The sequence below is a fragment of the Trichoplax adhaerens genome, genomic scaffold (genome assembly GCF_000150275.1).
Source record: "Trichoplax adhaerens TRIADscaffold_9 genomic scaffold, whole genome shotgun sequence".
NCBI classification, from domain to species: Eukaryota; Metazoa; Placozoa; class Uniplacotomia; order Trichoplacea; family Trichoplacidae; genus Trichoplax; species Trichoplax adhaerens.
The window spans coordinates 1,128,569-1,143,656 of record NW_002060951.1 but is presented as its reverse complement, the minus strand read 5'-3'; the positions used below and the strand labels follow the sequence as shown (position 1 = coordinate 1,143,656).

General features: G+C 33.3%; 2 protein-coding genes across 2 annotated transcripts; one reads left to right on the top strand and one right to left on the bottom strand.

Moving 5' to 3' along the window:
* Positions 1 to 1,441: 1,441 nt before the first annotated feature.
* Positions 1,442 to 6,546, top strand: TRIADDRAFT_58892 (uncharacterized protein; the record flags this gene model as incomplete). Its single annotated transcript, XM_002115061.1, has 5 exons — positions 1,442 to 1,497; positions 3,786 to 3,860; positions 4,745 to 4,811; positions 5,970 to 6,043; positions 6,240 to 6,546. 5 exons carry the CDS (start codon positions 1,442 to 1,444, stop codon positions 6,544 to 6,546), a joined length of 579 nt encoding a protein of 192 aa, XP_002115097.1.
* Positions 6,547 to 7,221: 675 nt separating this feature from the next.
* On the bottom strand, positions 7,222 to 13,368 carry TRIADDRAFT_28863 (uncharacterized protein; the record flags this gene model as incomplete). The annotated part of the gene is made up of 30 exons (XM_002114869.1): positions 7,222 to 7,373; positions 7,694 to 7,816; positions 7,915 to 7,942; positions 8,030 to 8,164; positions 8,251 to 8,333; positions 8,440 to 8,496; positions 8,593 to 8,785; positions 8,876 to 8,974; positions 9,052 to 9,115; positions 9,227 to 9,307; positions 9,401 to 9,486; positions 9,617 to 9,679; positions 9,886 to 9,966; positions 10,132 to 10,185; positions 10,272 to 10,307; positions 10,384 to 10,464; positions 10,539 to 10,593; positions 10,719 to 10,807; positions 11,020 to 11,096; positions 11,178 to 11,223; positions 11,306 to 11,383; positions 11,463 to 11,556; positions 11,664 to 11,711; positions 11,799 to 11,918; positions 12,072 to 12,102; positions 12,225 to 12,309; positions 12,419 to 12,478; positions 12,560 to 12,628; positions 12,833 to 12,909; positions 13,245 to 13,368. Coding segments are annotated over 30 exons (2,469 nt in total), but the record flags the coding sequence as incomplete, so codon positions are not given.
* Positions 13,369 to 15,088: the final 1,720 nt, after the last annotated feature.

Below are 15,088 nucleotides of genomic sequence, written 5' to 3'. Positions count from 1 at the left end.
AGATAACAACATTTTAAATCAACACATACTTTATTTAGACATACATAGCTACTGACATTGGCTGAACTCATTGCAGATGCAGTAGACTGTAATAGAGTATTCAGTTGCGGATCGATTCGTTTAAACTGCTATAAATGTTTTTATACCCGTACATTCATCATCATTTGCATTGATTGGCAAGAAATAGAACCAGCTGCATTAGTATACAGCTTTCGTTTTTCGATTAACCTGCATGGCTCTATAATACAGGCATCTAGGGCCAGTATCCTTGTGTACTGTATGACTAAGTTAAGAACATACTGTACAGTAAAACTCGTAAGTTCGCCCTACCCTATACATACTGTATAGTAAACATCGTCAACAACTTGTTTATCTTCCTGATGTGCACTAGTGTGCATCTGGTTAACAATATCTCCACGACGAAGCGTGCTGGATATAGCTAGTATACTGTATAAATACGATGTCGAAATGTCATTTTACAAAGTTACTAAAATTGTATCATTTTTTTGCAAATTGGTTCTGTGTCTAGTGATCCCCTATCGCGCGCTCTCCCTCCCTCTCTTGTAAATAGTCTCTGCTGAAAGTAACTCAGATTCACGCGGTTACCTTACTTAAGAACTCATAAACTTATTGTAGCGTTATTGATATTAACTGCTTAATGTAGTAGTCTACTTTATGGGTTTATTGGTATGACAGTGTGATTTTGATATCTTCAGAACAACATTGCAACTGCAGGATCCCTAAGGGACCTTGTCATTGATCATGTTACTTGCTGTATAAAGTGCATACGAGTAATGGAAAGAGTAACTAGTGTTCAGGACTTGGAAGGGGAAGAAAATCAGGAAAAAAAAAAAACAGTGAGGATGGGAACGAAAATACCATCCTTTGCAGAGATCTAGTATGAATTGAAGACGAGAGATTTATTGTACTGTATTAAAGTAAATGCAAATGCTGGAAGCAGATATTGTCACTGTACATCGTACTGTGCGAAATCAACCTGGCAGCTAATTTGGAGCGCAGTCGTAGAGTTGTGCAAAACTGTAGAGTAGACCTACGCCAATTTATGAAAAGTTGTTAGAATGCATGGCTAAAAGCAGGGGCTTACACGGACTCGTCTTAGTCTTGGAAGTCCCTGGTTGAAACTATACAGATTACCATGCGATTACCGACCGAATGGTAAAAATGTCGGCTCTACATCGCTAGTATAGCCAGTAAAGCAGGCTAATGATCGTATCCACTCAGTCTACGCGTATGTCTCTTCTTTCGAGTACGGTAGTGCTGTAAATTGATGTTTAACATCCATCTTGAGTAGAACGTTCCTCAACGCATATAAACCAGTGTTTACTCACTATAAAAGTAGGATCGGACAAGCCTTCAGTTTGGTTCAAATTGACAGCTTGACTACAGTATTTTGCTAGTCATTTCAATTATTTCATAGAGTATGTCTGCAAGCGCACCCTATGTTGGCTACGCCAGGCGCACATCAAGAGCTGGCAGGTTTAACAAGACAATCAAGGTTAGAGTAGTGTAGTAGAATGAGCAGGAAGATGAAAAGCTTGCACATTTTTTGCCACTGTCTCCACAAAGTCTTTGACTGAACGGCCATTTTATGTCCCTCTTTTCGCTATGTTATTTTTTGTATTTACAGTGAGCTATTGGATAACGTATAGTACAGTACTGTATCTGTAAAATACTGCCAGTCTTGGATTACTTGATTAACATTGTTTAACTTGGAGAGGACTGGCAGACAACTGATATTTTATTTAGAGCCAGTTAGCATGCAATAAACACGTGATATTCCACAGCAAGAAACAGTTAACTGTTTGGGATTGAGCCATTCTAAATATTTTTATTTTTTTATTTCTTTTAATTAATTATCGTATGATCTCTCTTATTGATTTACAATAGCATACTGTCTTTCCCATAATGCAATGCGAGAGGCGTATGCCATCCTATTGCTTTCGCTAGACTCCAATCCTATACAAATTGCAATAGTGTTGGCCATGTATGAAGGAAGTATGAATTCATTATGGACGGGACGGGACAGGATGGACGATGCTCTACCTTGCAAGTGGTAGTGTCTCGGCTCATTAATTAAAAAAGCAATCTACTACGCCTTGGAAAGCCACCATTTGAAGCTAAAGTCATTCTAATTATTGGTTTTGATCACCTATCTTGGCTGAATACAACTTGTAGGAGCGATAGATTGAAAATTTTGCAGCAAAGACAATTGATTTGTGGATATTATTGAGAGAATTGGTAACTTTTAATATAGGTAAGTTTGCAAGTCTAATTTCGCTTATTTACCTGACTAGAGTATATTGTAATGCCAAAACTACGGTAGTTCTACAGACTGTAGTATAGACTGAATGCTGGTCGATACTGTACACTAGAGTAGGTTGGGTACTGTTGCAAATGGGCGCGAGGGTGCTATTCGTTGCATAGCTTATAGGCCGTGATATCATCTCAATCCCAAAGTCAAAATGGATCATCTCTTTCATCTACAGCGATCAATAACAGTTAAAATGGCTAGATTAGATACTGTAAGTACAAATAAAAATGATAAGACACACCATGTTGAATCAATGGAATTCATTCGAGATCAATACTTGTGCTGGATGAGTGGTTGTATCCTTTTATTTTGAAAAGGATACTCTTGAATTACAGAAGAGGGAGGTGCCCCTTGCATATTTATATATATATAGTATATACTGTATAGATGGATATTTTATATGACAATCTATCCATTACATGTTGTTAGGATTGCTACTATAAATTCTCTCGCTAATTTACTGCACCGCAGTTATATCAATTGACTTTACTAGATTCGATTGGAATAGAATGATGGAAGAAAGGCTCGCAGTAGTCTTCAAACCCTCTTCAAGTTCATGTTTATATAGCTCATCGCTGTACTGTATGTATTTCTATTGATCAGCTTGCACAGTTTTCAATCTGGATAGGGCAGACCATATTGAACAATCAATCAATATTATTATCTTGATTTTGACCTTGATAACAGCCAGCCATGGCTGTAAAAATGGACAAACCTCTATATTCCTGATAGGAGTTCGTCATTCATATTGCTCTATCCAATTAAATACATTGCTGGATGTCGCCGTTATGCAATTTCTTGATGTATCATGCATTCGTGCTTCATGATATCATTCTTGTGTAGTTAGTTGTAAGAGGTATTGTCATCTGTCATCTATACAAACCATCTTAACGTGAAACGAAAAGCTCATTTACAGTATGATAAATTATCTACAGTATTTGCAAACTTAGCTTACCCTTGTCCTTGTCACCAATTCCATCACCTAACACCATATGATTGATTGGCTAACACAACTCGACCTTTGATCAGTGCATCATTTCACTGTATATGTTCAGCTTCATTACTTAGTCATAGGCTATTTTGGCGATACATTTCATAGTTTACAGTATACAACTGGGTCTTTGATGGATAACCGAATTATTAACCCGGCGGTAGGAAATATTAGCCGACCGTATAAAGGATACTACTGTTTTTTTTTTTCATTTCACATTGACGATAATCGAAGTAGTTTAATAGTTTTAATACATTAAATGATCGTCATGATCGCTGTATCTTATCAATTGATTTTCGTTTATAGGAATAACATCCATCTGTCTTTCGATCGTACTGATTGGTTTTTTACTGAATGAAGGAAATCAATGGAGTATCAGCAGATTTACCGACATCTTCTTGATTACAAGAACTCTTACGCTCCTGTCAGTTGCGTTTCATTTTTTATTCTCTTTTTTTTAAGCCGGTATATATCAAGTATATGCTGGTCTTACTATAGTCGATTAACATTCTACCAACAAGTCGAATGGGATACCAGGTGAGGGTTATTATTCAATAAAACTACGACATAATTTACTACTTAAGATTGTATTAACTATAAATAAATAAGAGATTGCGTAAGTTTTTAGTACATGCAATCGACGATACAAATAGTACTGTCATCTTAAACTATTACAGTGATGATAAAATGCAGTAAATTACCGTCTTACTCAATCGAATGGGATATAAAAATTAGAACTAACTTTCCTACACAATACAGTAAAATTTATATCATTACAATAACACACACAATACAGTAGTGCAAACTCAAGTTAACACGCATAGACCATACTACACCATTGTTAGGATTTATAATATTTTGTATTTTTATTCGTGAGATTCTAGATAATGTGCATGTACGTATAGAAATAAACGATCAATAAATTATATTTTGCGTACGATTAATTTTTTCTCTAAAATGCGAAAACTAAAAATTCATAGTTCAGTTTCACAACTTTATCAATACGCTTCATATTGAATCAACTGGATAACTAACTGCAATGCTATAACGATATTTACAATCAATCTACATAGTTTAGTCTACATTTGCGCTTGCAAGATACAAAATGCAGTATAACTGCTAAGTTAGGTTTACATAATCTACCTATTATTGTAACATGTCAGCTAGAATTTCTCGGTGAAGCTTGCACTGCAAGTTGCGATATATACTAATATTGCTCTTAGTGATGATATTCCATTTTAGTTGTAATAATCCAGCAAATCGAGTTGAAATTAGTTGTGACCTTGATTTACTTTACAGAGTAGATTCTAAAATCGCATGAGAAGTAGCATGGCTATCTTTAACTATGTTTTCTTTCATATTCTGAGTTCAAAATTTTAATACACCAATAATATATATAATTCATGCTGTTCTAATTATAGGATTTATTCTAACATTCACGCTGTCATTGTTATTATCTGCTGTGGTACAATAGCTTTGGGTGATCAGGTTCCACTTTATCATCCTCGGTAAGGATTTTAGCTGTAACTCAAATTAGATACTATACAAGTATACTTGATCCAACGAAAAGTGCTAAAATGGAAACTGCCAACATTAATGAAACTAATTCATTATGTACGATATTTTACGTAAAAGCTATAGTAATTATCTTCGTTATTGCAAAATAGAAAGATATCATGTCACTTGCATAGTATGGTTTGTTACAATTAATAATATGGAATCAAAGTGGTAATTATAATTGCACAGGCTAATAAGGTACTATGTGTCTGTTACGTAGTAAAAAGATATTTTACTATCATTTCACATTGGTCTGTACCATCCAATCATCACAATTCTGCACAAAATCATATGCCAGGTTCAGTTCTCTGGGTTTGCGAAAGTGTAACTTTTATTTTTTATGATCTCACTTATATAGCTACATAGTTATGTACTGCAGTAATTTACACTTTACTAGATGAAATATTACTACTGTATTTAACAATAGTCTATTCAGTTAAATTATATAAAAATTATAAAAAGTTTTAAGCAATAAAATTTAATCGAATTTTTCAAGACTCATATTGAAGATAATTAGAATCTAAAACTATGTAAAATCAACTAGCTGTAGTATATACTGGACTGCACTATATGATACACTTTGTTGTGTACACTGTACAAGAAGTGCCACAATATTGCTATCACTTATGGTACTATGTACGGTGACGCCAATACCAGAAAGTAATATCGATGCTACTCAATCCATTTTCAGAGGTAATCCTTCAATACTTGAAGCCAGTATCCAGATTTCTTATGGGTATTTTATAGCAGGTATTTGTCGTTTGTTAATGAATAATTAAAGACACGAAAAAGTTTGTGAATAAAATTCTTACGATAAATCTATTTCTTTAATGTCTTCATTTCTTATACTTTTCCGGGTGAACCATTACCTGCGCAAGATCTCGCTATTATTTTATGGTATTATAATGCCTTCCATGATATCGGAATGATAATACATCATGTTATTGGCGTATTAGGATGCCAAGTTCAACTGGTAGATTGTAATTACCATAGTAAAGATTGATTGCTTAATCTTAACTTTTCAAAATCAAATCCAGATATTTCTGTAACAGTTAATATTGTAATCATAATTATAATCAATACACTTAGGCTGGAGGAATAGCACCTTATATATCGGCTCTCAGAATGTTATCTGAGGCATCGACACCTTTTGTCAATCAAAGGTAATGTGTGCATTGTGCTACTGTCTTAATGAATAACCTAAATTCATGTTATAGCCAATCGAAAATTAATCTTGTAGTTTCAATTCTTACAGTTGAATACTGCATCCTGTATAACTGCTTCTATAGCTTGGAATTTGTTAAGTAAGGATATTATGTAAACTGTTATATTTTATTTCCTCCTTGCTTTTCAAATTAGGTGGTTCTTAGATGCTTGTAAATATGAAAGAGGAACATCCATCTACGTCATCAACGGACTATTGATGACTGCTTCGTTTTTCCTATCGCGACTGTGTCTCGCGCCTATTCAGTACCATGTTATTTACCATTATTGGCAAACGGGTGTCTTGAATGCTATGACAAGTTTAGAAGTGTTCGCTTTGATCATTCTACCAGCTATTGCTGATGTACTGAACTGTTATTGGTTCTACAAAATGCTTCGAGGAGCTTTCAAGATAGTGACTTCGTTGTTTAAAGATAATACGGCGAAAAAATTAAAAGATTAAAATAGTAACTAAAACAAAAAGAAATTTCTAGCTCAACCGTATATATATAGACAATATAAATACATATGTATATTGAACGCCTATGCCTAGAAGTATTAATTACATTCGTTCTAAAATACTTTAACACAATTGAAATAAACCTATCCTAAACCTATGGTTCTGTTGAAAATTAGTTTATGAATAGAATATTTGCAGAAGGGATTGCATTATCGTAAAGAAAGACACTGTACATACACAATTACACAGATATTTTACGCATTGTACTGCAGAATTAATTATAGTTACCAGAAACTGTGATAAAAAATTTAACTGACAGTAGTATTCATTTCGTGATTTTGGTAAAACTATTGTTACGACTATAATATTATGGTTTATTAGTTAATAAAGGTCTAATAAAAAATGGTGTCATCATTGCCATATTTTTGTAAGATTTCATTGCATTTTATGATTCCAATTTCTTATAATACAAGTTTATTAATGGCTTTAATGGCTATGATGCCTTCTTTTTAAATGCTGTTAACAAGTTGATCGTAGGCTCCACTAGTCGATAGCTTTGCTTTACCTTTGAGGTACTCTATCGTGCGGTTCTAAATAGAAATTTTTTGATGCACTGGATTATCTAAAGTTTAATAAATACTGAACATAGCGATTGAACTTCGTGACCTGTTTGTGAGTCTACTTCATACTTACGATCACTTTGGCATCTACGCAACCTTGTTTCTTAACAATGTTCCATAATTTAATGGCAAAACTCATCATTTGCTGATCACTTAAATCGGCGTGGGATATTATACTGTTAAACAGAAAATAGACAGATCTAATTATACCTCATACCATACGAGTCAAATTACCCACCTTACTTTACTCTATTTTAAATTTAAACTGTCCAATATTAACATTAGCTGGTAAGACTACAAATAAATTATTACAATCATGAAGGTTATATTTACATACCAATGAAAATATTGCATTGCAACATCAGCTAATATCTAATAAAAGGAGTATAATTGATTAGTATTTTTGAGTATTAATATTGCTAAGATCTAATAACCATAAATGACGAGATATATCCATCTGAAAATAAGTTCTAATCCATTGCTACAGTAGACGCTGTAATCGTTCTATGAGATAGAAATCGTGCACCAACGTACCTCTTTAGAAGAAATTGATTGCATATATTGGCGAATTTCCTCATGCAGTGTATCAATTATTTGTAAAACTTCTGCAATAAATTTCTTATCTTGTCCATATAATTTGTCATTGGAATCGACTATATCCAATACAATTATTACAATAGATATATTTATGAAGTAAAATTCATGGTCGTGAGTTCACAACAACAGTAATATGATATGCTCACATACTAACCATTTTTTAATTGATACAAGTAACCATCCTATAATGTATATAAAATAAAATTATTAATTTAAATTGTATTTGCTAACTGTAAATAGCAAATACTGTACATTAAGCCGAGATTTACCTGGCACATTGCGGATAGTAGTCCAATTGTTTTAATATACATTTTAATTTTTCCTAGATCACTGTCCCAATGGTATTTTTGCAAGACATTTAGGAGGCCCTTGAGTAGATACAAAGCTCCTTGATCTGGATTATCCTAAATATTACGGTCCATTATTTATTTTTATTGTGATTTATGCGAATACTATACTGCTCTCATTTCGATAATATGTATAATTTTACCGGAACATATTGGAGGAATCCTAACAATTGGCTTAGGTAGTCCAAAACTTTGGGTTCAGTAGATCGAATCCGATTATCAATTTCTGCACAGTAATAATATGCACAAATATGGAAGATTACATGATCAGAAATACTTTACATTAAAAGTACAGTTTAATATTTACTGAAACTAGTTAAGGCAAAGTTTACCCATCGTTCGAGGAATTTGTAAAAGTTGCTGTATGGTGGCTTTTAAAATATCATCAGCTTGGAATATCAAAATGTTCAACGGTCAAAATATAACATCAATAATTCTTTACTATATTTTTGGAGGGTTAAAATAACTATAAACTCTAATTATACCTTGTGGATATGCCTGATTGATTACGGCTACTTCTGCCGACAACAAATATAGTTGGAGACGGTCAAATATATTAGTTATCGAAGGTATAGTGATAAAACAGTTAGCAATGCATGCTCGAACAAAGGATGAGGTTTTATGGGTATGCGAGCCTTTGACAACCTCCAAGGTGTTCATTGCTAAGCTATTAAAACACTATAACAGCAAGTTATTAGATTAATAAATTTCTTAGGAAATTATCCTTTTTTCGTAATGTGATAGAGTAAACCTTGTAGTTGATCTTACCTGCACAAGCTGTATTACAACTGCATCCAGCGCTGTAAAGAAAGAGCGTGCGTCGACATAGAAATTTAACTGTTGCTCAAAATCTCGGCCAAAATCAACCTTAATGGGCGTCATTGGTACAGTTGTCAACTATGGGTAAATGATTTCTTGAAAGTAGGTAATAAATTTACACATACCTTCTGTATGAATGCTGTGATAAGGTTACTTATTTCTCTTTTCGAATCTTCTAAGGCTAAGGAACTTTAGAAAAAGGGAATGGTTTAGATTCTTCTAGTATGGATGAGATTATCACTGATCTTTGGTAGATCTAAGAATTTCTCCTAAAACTCATGCTTACAGAATGACACTTACTTTACAGAATCATGAAGCGATTTAGACACAAATATTAAACCATTTACGACCATAGGATCATTAACTGCATCTTCTTGATACCTATAGTATTAGCGAATCCTAATTAGCTCAAACTAGAGTCATAAGCGATAGGCTAAGAGATGTTTCAATAAAGGGATTTTAAATTATACGTACTTATTGAAACAATCAATAATAATACGAAACACTTCAAGCTTCGTAGAATCTTTTTGAAACATATCGAGGAAAGGTAAAAATTTATCCTAATTAAGTTAGAATAATAATAATAATGAAGAATTTGACATTTTTGAACTCCAACAACAGAGGCAAATTTTCTTATGCTGGCAGGGCGCTTACAATAGTTATAATTTATAGAAATATTAAACAATTTACCATTGAAAAGATGGCGTTGAAGTCATGTAAATGATCTAGCATTCTTATTACGATTGAGTGCAACTAATTAAGAAGGTATTAAAAAAGAAGGTTAATAAGCATTAGGAGGTGTATAGAAGCTATACACTGAGTCCCTTACTCAATGAGTTAACTTTGTGTCCTTAAAATTAAGGTGAACTGTAATGCTCATATATTGGTACATTATTTTATTTAGCAGTTTAAAGTGATTAATAAAGTAATATAACATAGATTGGTCCGGCTGCGCATACCTGAGGATAAAAATGTTCAAACGCCCTGTCTGGCTGTAAATGCTTAATAATGTCATCTAATAACTTGTTCACTTCACGAACCTGCAGTTTCAATTTAAAATAAGTCTTAAATATATGGGACAGGAAATATGTTCTCGTGTATGGGGTAATAATAACTATGTGAGAAGTGTAACGCTGTGTGAGCGTTACGAAAGCGCTCACATGTATGAAATAGTTAGACGTAAAGCGCATACAAATAGTTTATACCGAAAAGTATTTCGCAGGATATTCAATCCAAACAGAAGCGCAGGCCATATAGTCCTACGATCATCAAATAAAGTAGTTTTAATATTAAGAACTTATCTACAAATCAAAAGGATTTGATCATAGATGAGGGTTTTCATTACCGCAGGATCCTTGTATTTCATAACAATTTTCCAAACCTTAATGAGTAATAGATTGTTCATGAAAGGATGTTATGTAGCTTGCATAAGGTATTTTGATCAAAAATAAGCTTACTTCTGAGAGAACAGGTAATTTCTGGTCTTCCATAGGTGGATACTCAATCAAGGACATGCCAAAATTGGCAAATAAATTATGCTACGATAAAATTTTACCATTAATCCGAAAAGAAATCATCGCACTGTATTCTAGCCGTTATGTAAAAATCTTACTTTTGAAAAGCCAGACTCAACACAGCCTTTGATTAGTTCGACAAATTCTTGAGCACTGTAGAATTTAAAAAACCCAGAAATATACAGATGTGTTAGTGCTACTGCATAAAAAATAATAAGAAAAAAGATAATGTAATCATTTGAGACTTTTTTTATCTAGCAATAAGATTGTATTATTACCGTTTAGAGACAAATTCCGCCTTCAGTGTGACTAGCATGCTATTTAAGACCAGTGCACTGGGATTGATAATAGAAATAATTAGTAGATTCTAATTGTATGCATGATAAATTTTAAGATACAGTCTCCAACCTGTTGCATTCCTTTTTGTACACACTTAAGGATTTTTCTAAAGCAACCTAAACATATATTGACGGATAATATAATACTTTGAGTTAAAGGCTATAACAATTAATGTTCAAAATATTTTTTTCTATAGCACTATAAAAGCTATGACTTTTATTATGTAAGAACTTAACGTACGTCTGTAGCATCGTGCTGACAACATTTTAGAACCCATTCAACCGCAGGTGAGTAGAGGTCGAAATACTGGACTAACCCTTAGTATGGAATAATCCAAAAAGTCTGTATAATATCGATCGATTGCATATGTTTTTAATGAATTGGGTTCAGTATTTTACCTATGCCTTGACTTGCAAGTGTATTTTGAACGGCATCAGATGATAACTAAAATATGAATAACAACAAAAAAATGTATTCAAGGCGTACTTGATAATCGTAAATAGATTTTAGATTTTATTATAGTTACCTGAGAATATGTTTTAAAAAAATCTGTTAGGCATAAATTGCAATAATCTCGTAAGGAAGGAGTAACAAGAATCCCTACCTACCGATATTTAACAGCAACATAAATTAGTTGAGTGAAATAGAATTAGAATTACAATGCAGTTAATTATGATGCTAACTCGACATAGGTACGCTCTAGCGTAAGCAGCAACCAAAGGGTCACCAATTCCTGCTATCGTACGTGCGAGCCTAATCAATACCCTTTTGTGCTCACTGAGCAATTTAGTGAGAAAAAGAAATATTACTCAGTCATTCAAAGTTCTATTAATTATACTATTTATTACAAGTATGTTGGTAAACTAATGAAACAAAATTCTTACTCTAATGATATATATTTGTAGCAGCGGAGTATGGCACATTCTAAATAACTACGAGACGATTAATGTTAGGAATTAGATGACAATAGCTAATTTGCATAATACTATTGTAGTAGGATTGGTAGAAAGTGTAATTACAATCTTGGAATTAATTCACGAATTGAAGCAACTTTATAAAACCAATTTCTGCAAGTTTCTTTAGCTTGGTCAGGTACGTCATTGGGTGAGAAATTTTCTGTAAGAGACAGATTCGAACAACTGTAAGTTATGACGATATTGGTATTTAAGCTACCGAAAAAAGGAGTTATTTAAAGTATTTGATTAGGCCAGCCATTTGGTAATAGTGTTTATTAGAATACTATACCTGGTAGTTCAGATAATTTGTTACTTTTTGGATTGATAACAGCCGACTTGCGTCGAAGCCGATCGTAAACTAGAAAACCTACATCATAGCCAAAGATAACAGACGTTATAATAGAGTCTTCTTTGTTAAGAATTTTAGCAAAGTTTCTTAATTCATAAATGAAAAAATACAACTATAGTAAAAATAGTTGGCTTTCTTACCAAACGTATCCAATACGTCAGTTACTAGCACAAATTTGCTAGGATAAAATTGTATAACCGAAACGTCGTTGAGTAATTTCGCACACTGTATAATCCATCGTAAACGGTACAAATGTGCAAAGTTAGCAGCAAGAACGCTATAACTCATATTCATGTACAGTATGTCCAGTTCATTATACAGTGCTATAACTTACTTGAATAGCAATTTTTAAAGTCTTAACTCTTTGATCAGCTTCCCATGCGTTAATTAATGCCTGAAAGAGGTGATACAATTTGATTACTAATCGGGTATGAATTGTAATGCTTTACTGCAGTTATGCTCTATTTATGTATACCTGATTCATATTATCGATGTGTTGGATAAATTCATTCTGGTTCAGATTTAATAATTCTTTTGCTGAGTCCTAATGAAAAAGTTAATAAATAACTTAACTACTAATGCCAATGAAGTAATAGTGTCATTCTTTAAATGATGCAATACGGTAAAAATTAATTACTATGCCTCTAAACTGAGAGTGATAGGATTGCTGAATTAAAGATAACGGGTAGTTTATTTCATTAAACAAATTGAATTAAGGTTATCTCGATTTATGCAATATTTTGTTAACCTCATTTAAATTGTTTAGTTCTTCTAATCGTTGCTTGACCTTTCCTTCAACCGTAGTGACGGCTTGATTTCCTTTAACTTTTAAATTGTTGTCAAGAAAGTATGATTGAAATCGATATATCCTTAATCTTAATCATAGTAATGAGAATACTATAATTTACATTGACTTAAGACTAAGTACTGTCATTAATGTGTTTGCAATCTTATGTTATCAGGTCACCATTAGTGCACAAGTAGCCCGTGAGACTATCAAGGTCAATAACTTACGTTTTTCCTTGTCATCAGCAGTGAAGAAGCTCTAAAGATGCATCAAAAATAGTTAAAAAACAAAATGACTATTTAAATCCGACTATTTCATGACGGTATTGATAATTTCAATTTCAATGTTATTTAGTTTGTATTAAGATTTTAACATACAGTAGCAATAGATAATTTTTCCGTGGTTGTGTATTTATTTAAAATAGCAATTCTTTTGTCTTTCCAAGAAAGAAATTTCTCATCTTGAATCCTTTCGTCAGTTCCGCTTCTGTTTCGTTTCTATTAACAATAAGTAAAAAATAATTTATTTACAATTTATGCTAAGCAGTATCGATATGCGTCTTAAATTAGCGTTTATTGCTTCCTATTCATAGAGTAGCTTTATATTCGATGAATATATGATTACAACATCGAACAGAACAGCAATCTTCAAGATCGAGTAGTGCTATGGTGTGCTGCTTTGTAATTGTAAACTGAGCTACAATGGACCAGTAACACAATGTTGTACTGCACTACATAGTGCAGATTGCACACGTCTACGCCGTACGTACAGTGTTATTAAATGTGGATATGGATATAATATGTATGATTAAAGTCGGAACTAGCGATCTTCATACTGTATCTACAGAACACCTATTTACGTACAATTTACAGTACTGTATATACTGTACAGTATAAGGACGCATCGATATTTATGCTTATCGATGACACGGTCTGCTTAGGCTAGAAATGAAATTAAGTGGTTATGATTTCTTGTTCGTATTAGGAAATAGTTTATACTGTACGAAACGCAATAATCAATTAGTGTACGCATAAATCAGCTGTTGGAGTCATAGAAGTTTAGCAAAATAATAGCGTGGCGGCTCTAATTTTGCTTTTGCTCGTACACCTAAGAATTTGTTATACAGTAGATGAATAAATTGAGCTCAAAGTACAATTATTCTGTAATTAAAGTAGCCTATTTTAGACTGAATAGAATATGATTACAACGCCTTAACGGAATAACAACCGCAAAACCGTTAAAAATAACATTGTCCATGAGCATAAAATAGCCATTGCATACAGTATCTTACCTCATCTTTGGTATGGACTGCAGATAGAGGATCGGCGTTGGTAGCTGCAGACAAGGGGTCCGAAATAGCTGATGAAAGAGGATCGGAGCTAGCAACAGACAATGGATCATTGCCATCCAACGGGTTGGACCTCGTTTGAACTGTTGATTTACTTTTAGTTTTAGTTGCGCTACTTTTCCCTTTCTTGGGGTCGTTTTGAAGCTGATGATATGCGTAAATAATGAAGTAAGATTAGTTTTGAAGGACAAGAGTTTATTTTTGTTTGAGGCTTGCAGCATGAATGAATTATGAAGTCAACAAGTTTGTACTATCTATCAGGTATTGCAGTCTACTTTCTATTACTGTACAGTATTGTGCTGGAATGAAGACTGCCGTTGGAAATTAGTGTGGAGAATTACACCTATGGTTTAGTATAGTCTAATGAGTAGTGATTATTGTAGAATATCGATTGATGTAGATATGGTTATTAATTCATTTAGTCTTGTTATTTTGGGGGTTGGATATTACTTGTTTTACTGTGACACCACTCAGAGGATGGTCAGCGGTCGAGCTTTCACGAGATAATTGACGTAATTCTCTTCGATAATTTCTTTCATTGATTTTCCTAATGATTGTAGGAAAAAGAAGTTGTTATAACGCCGTCAAAATATCATTTCGTTGTCCATTGCAATGAAAAAAATGACTAGCAGCTTACCATGGGGCCATTTTCTCTTCTAGTAGTTAGCGCGGCGGCTATGATTTTGTCGTCGTTTAGTAATACCGAGAGTAATGTAGTAATGATTGACAAATGAGGTGAGAGAAATTAACTTGTACTCGATGTCTGCCAGTGTAAGAAACTACTGCAATCAGCCAATTTTTTTTCCAATATTACTAGAATTTCAATGGAGTTTCATTGGAATCCTTTCCCTCTTCACTTTGCAAATGGA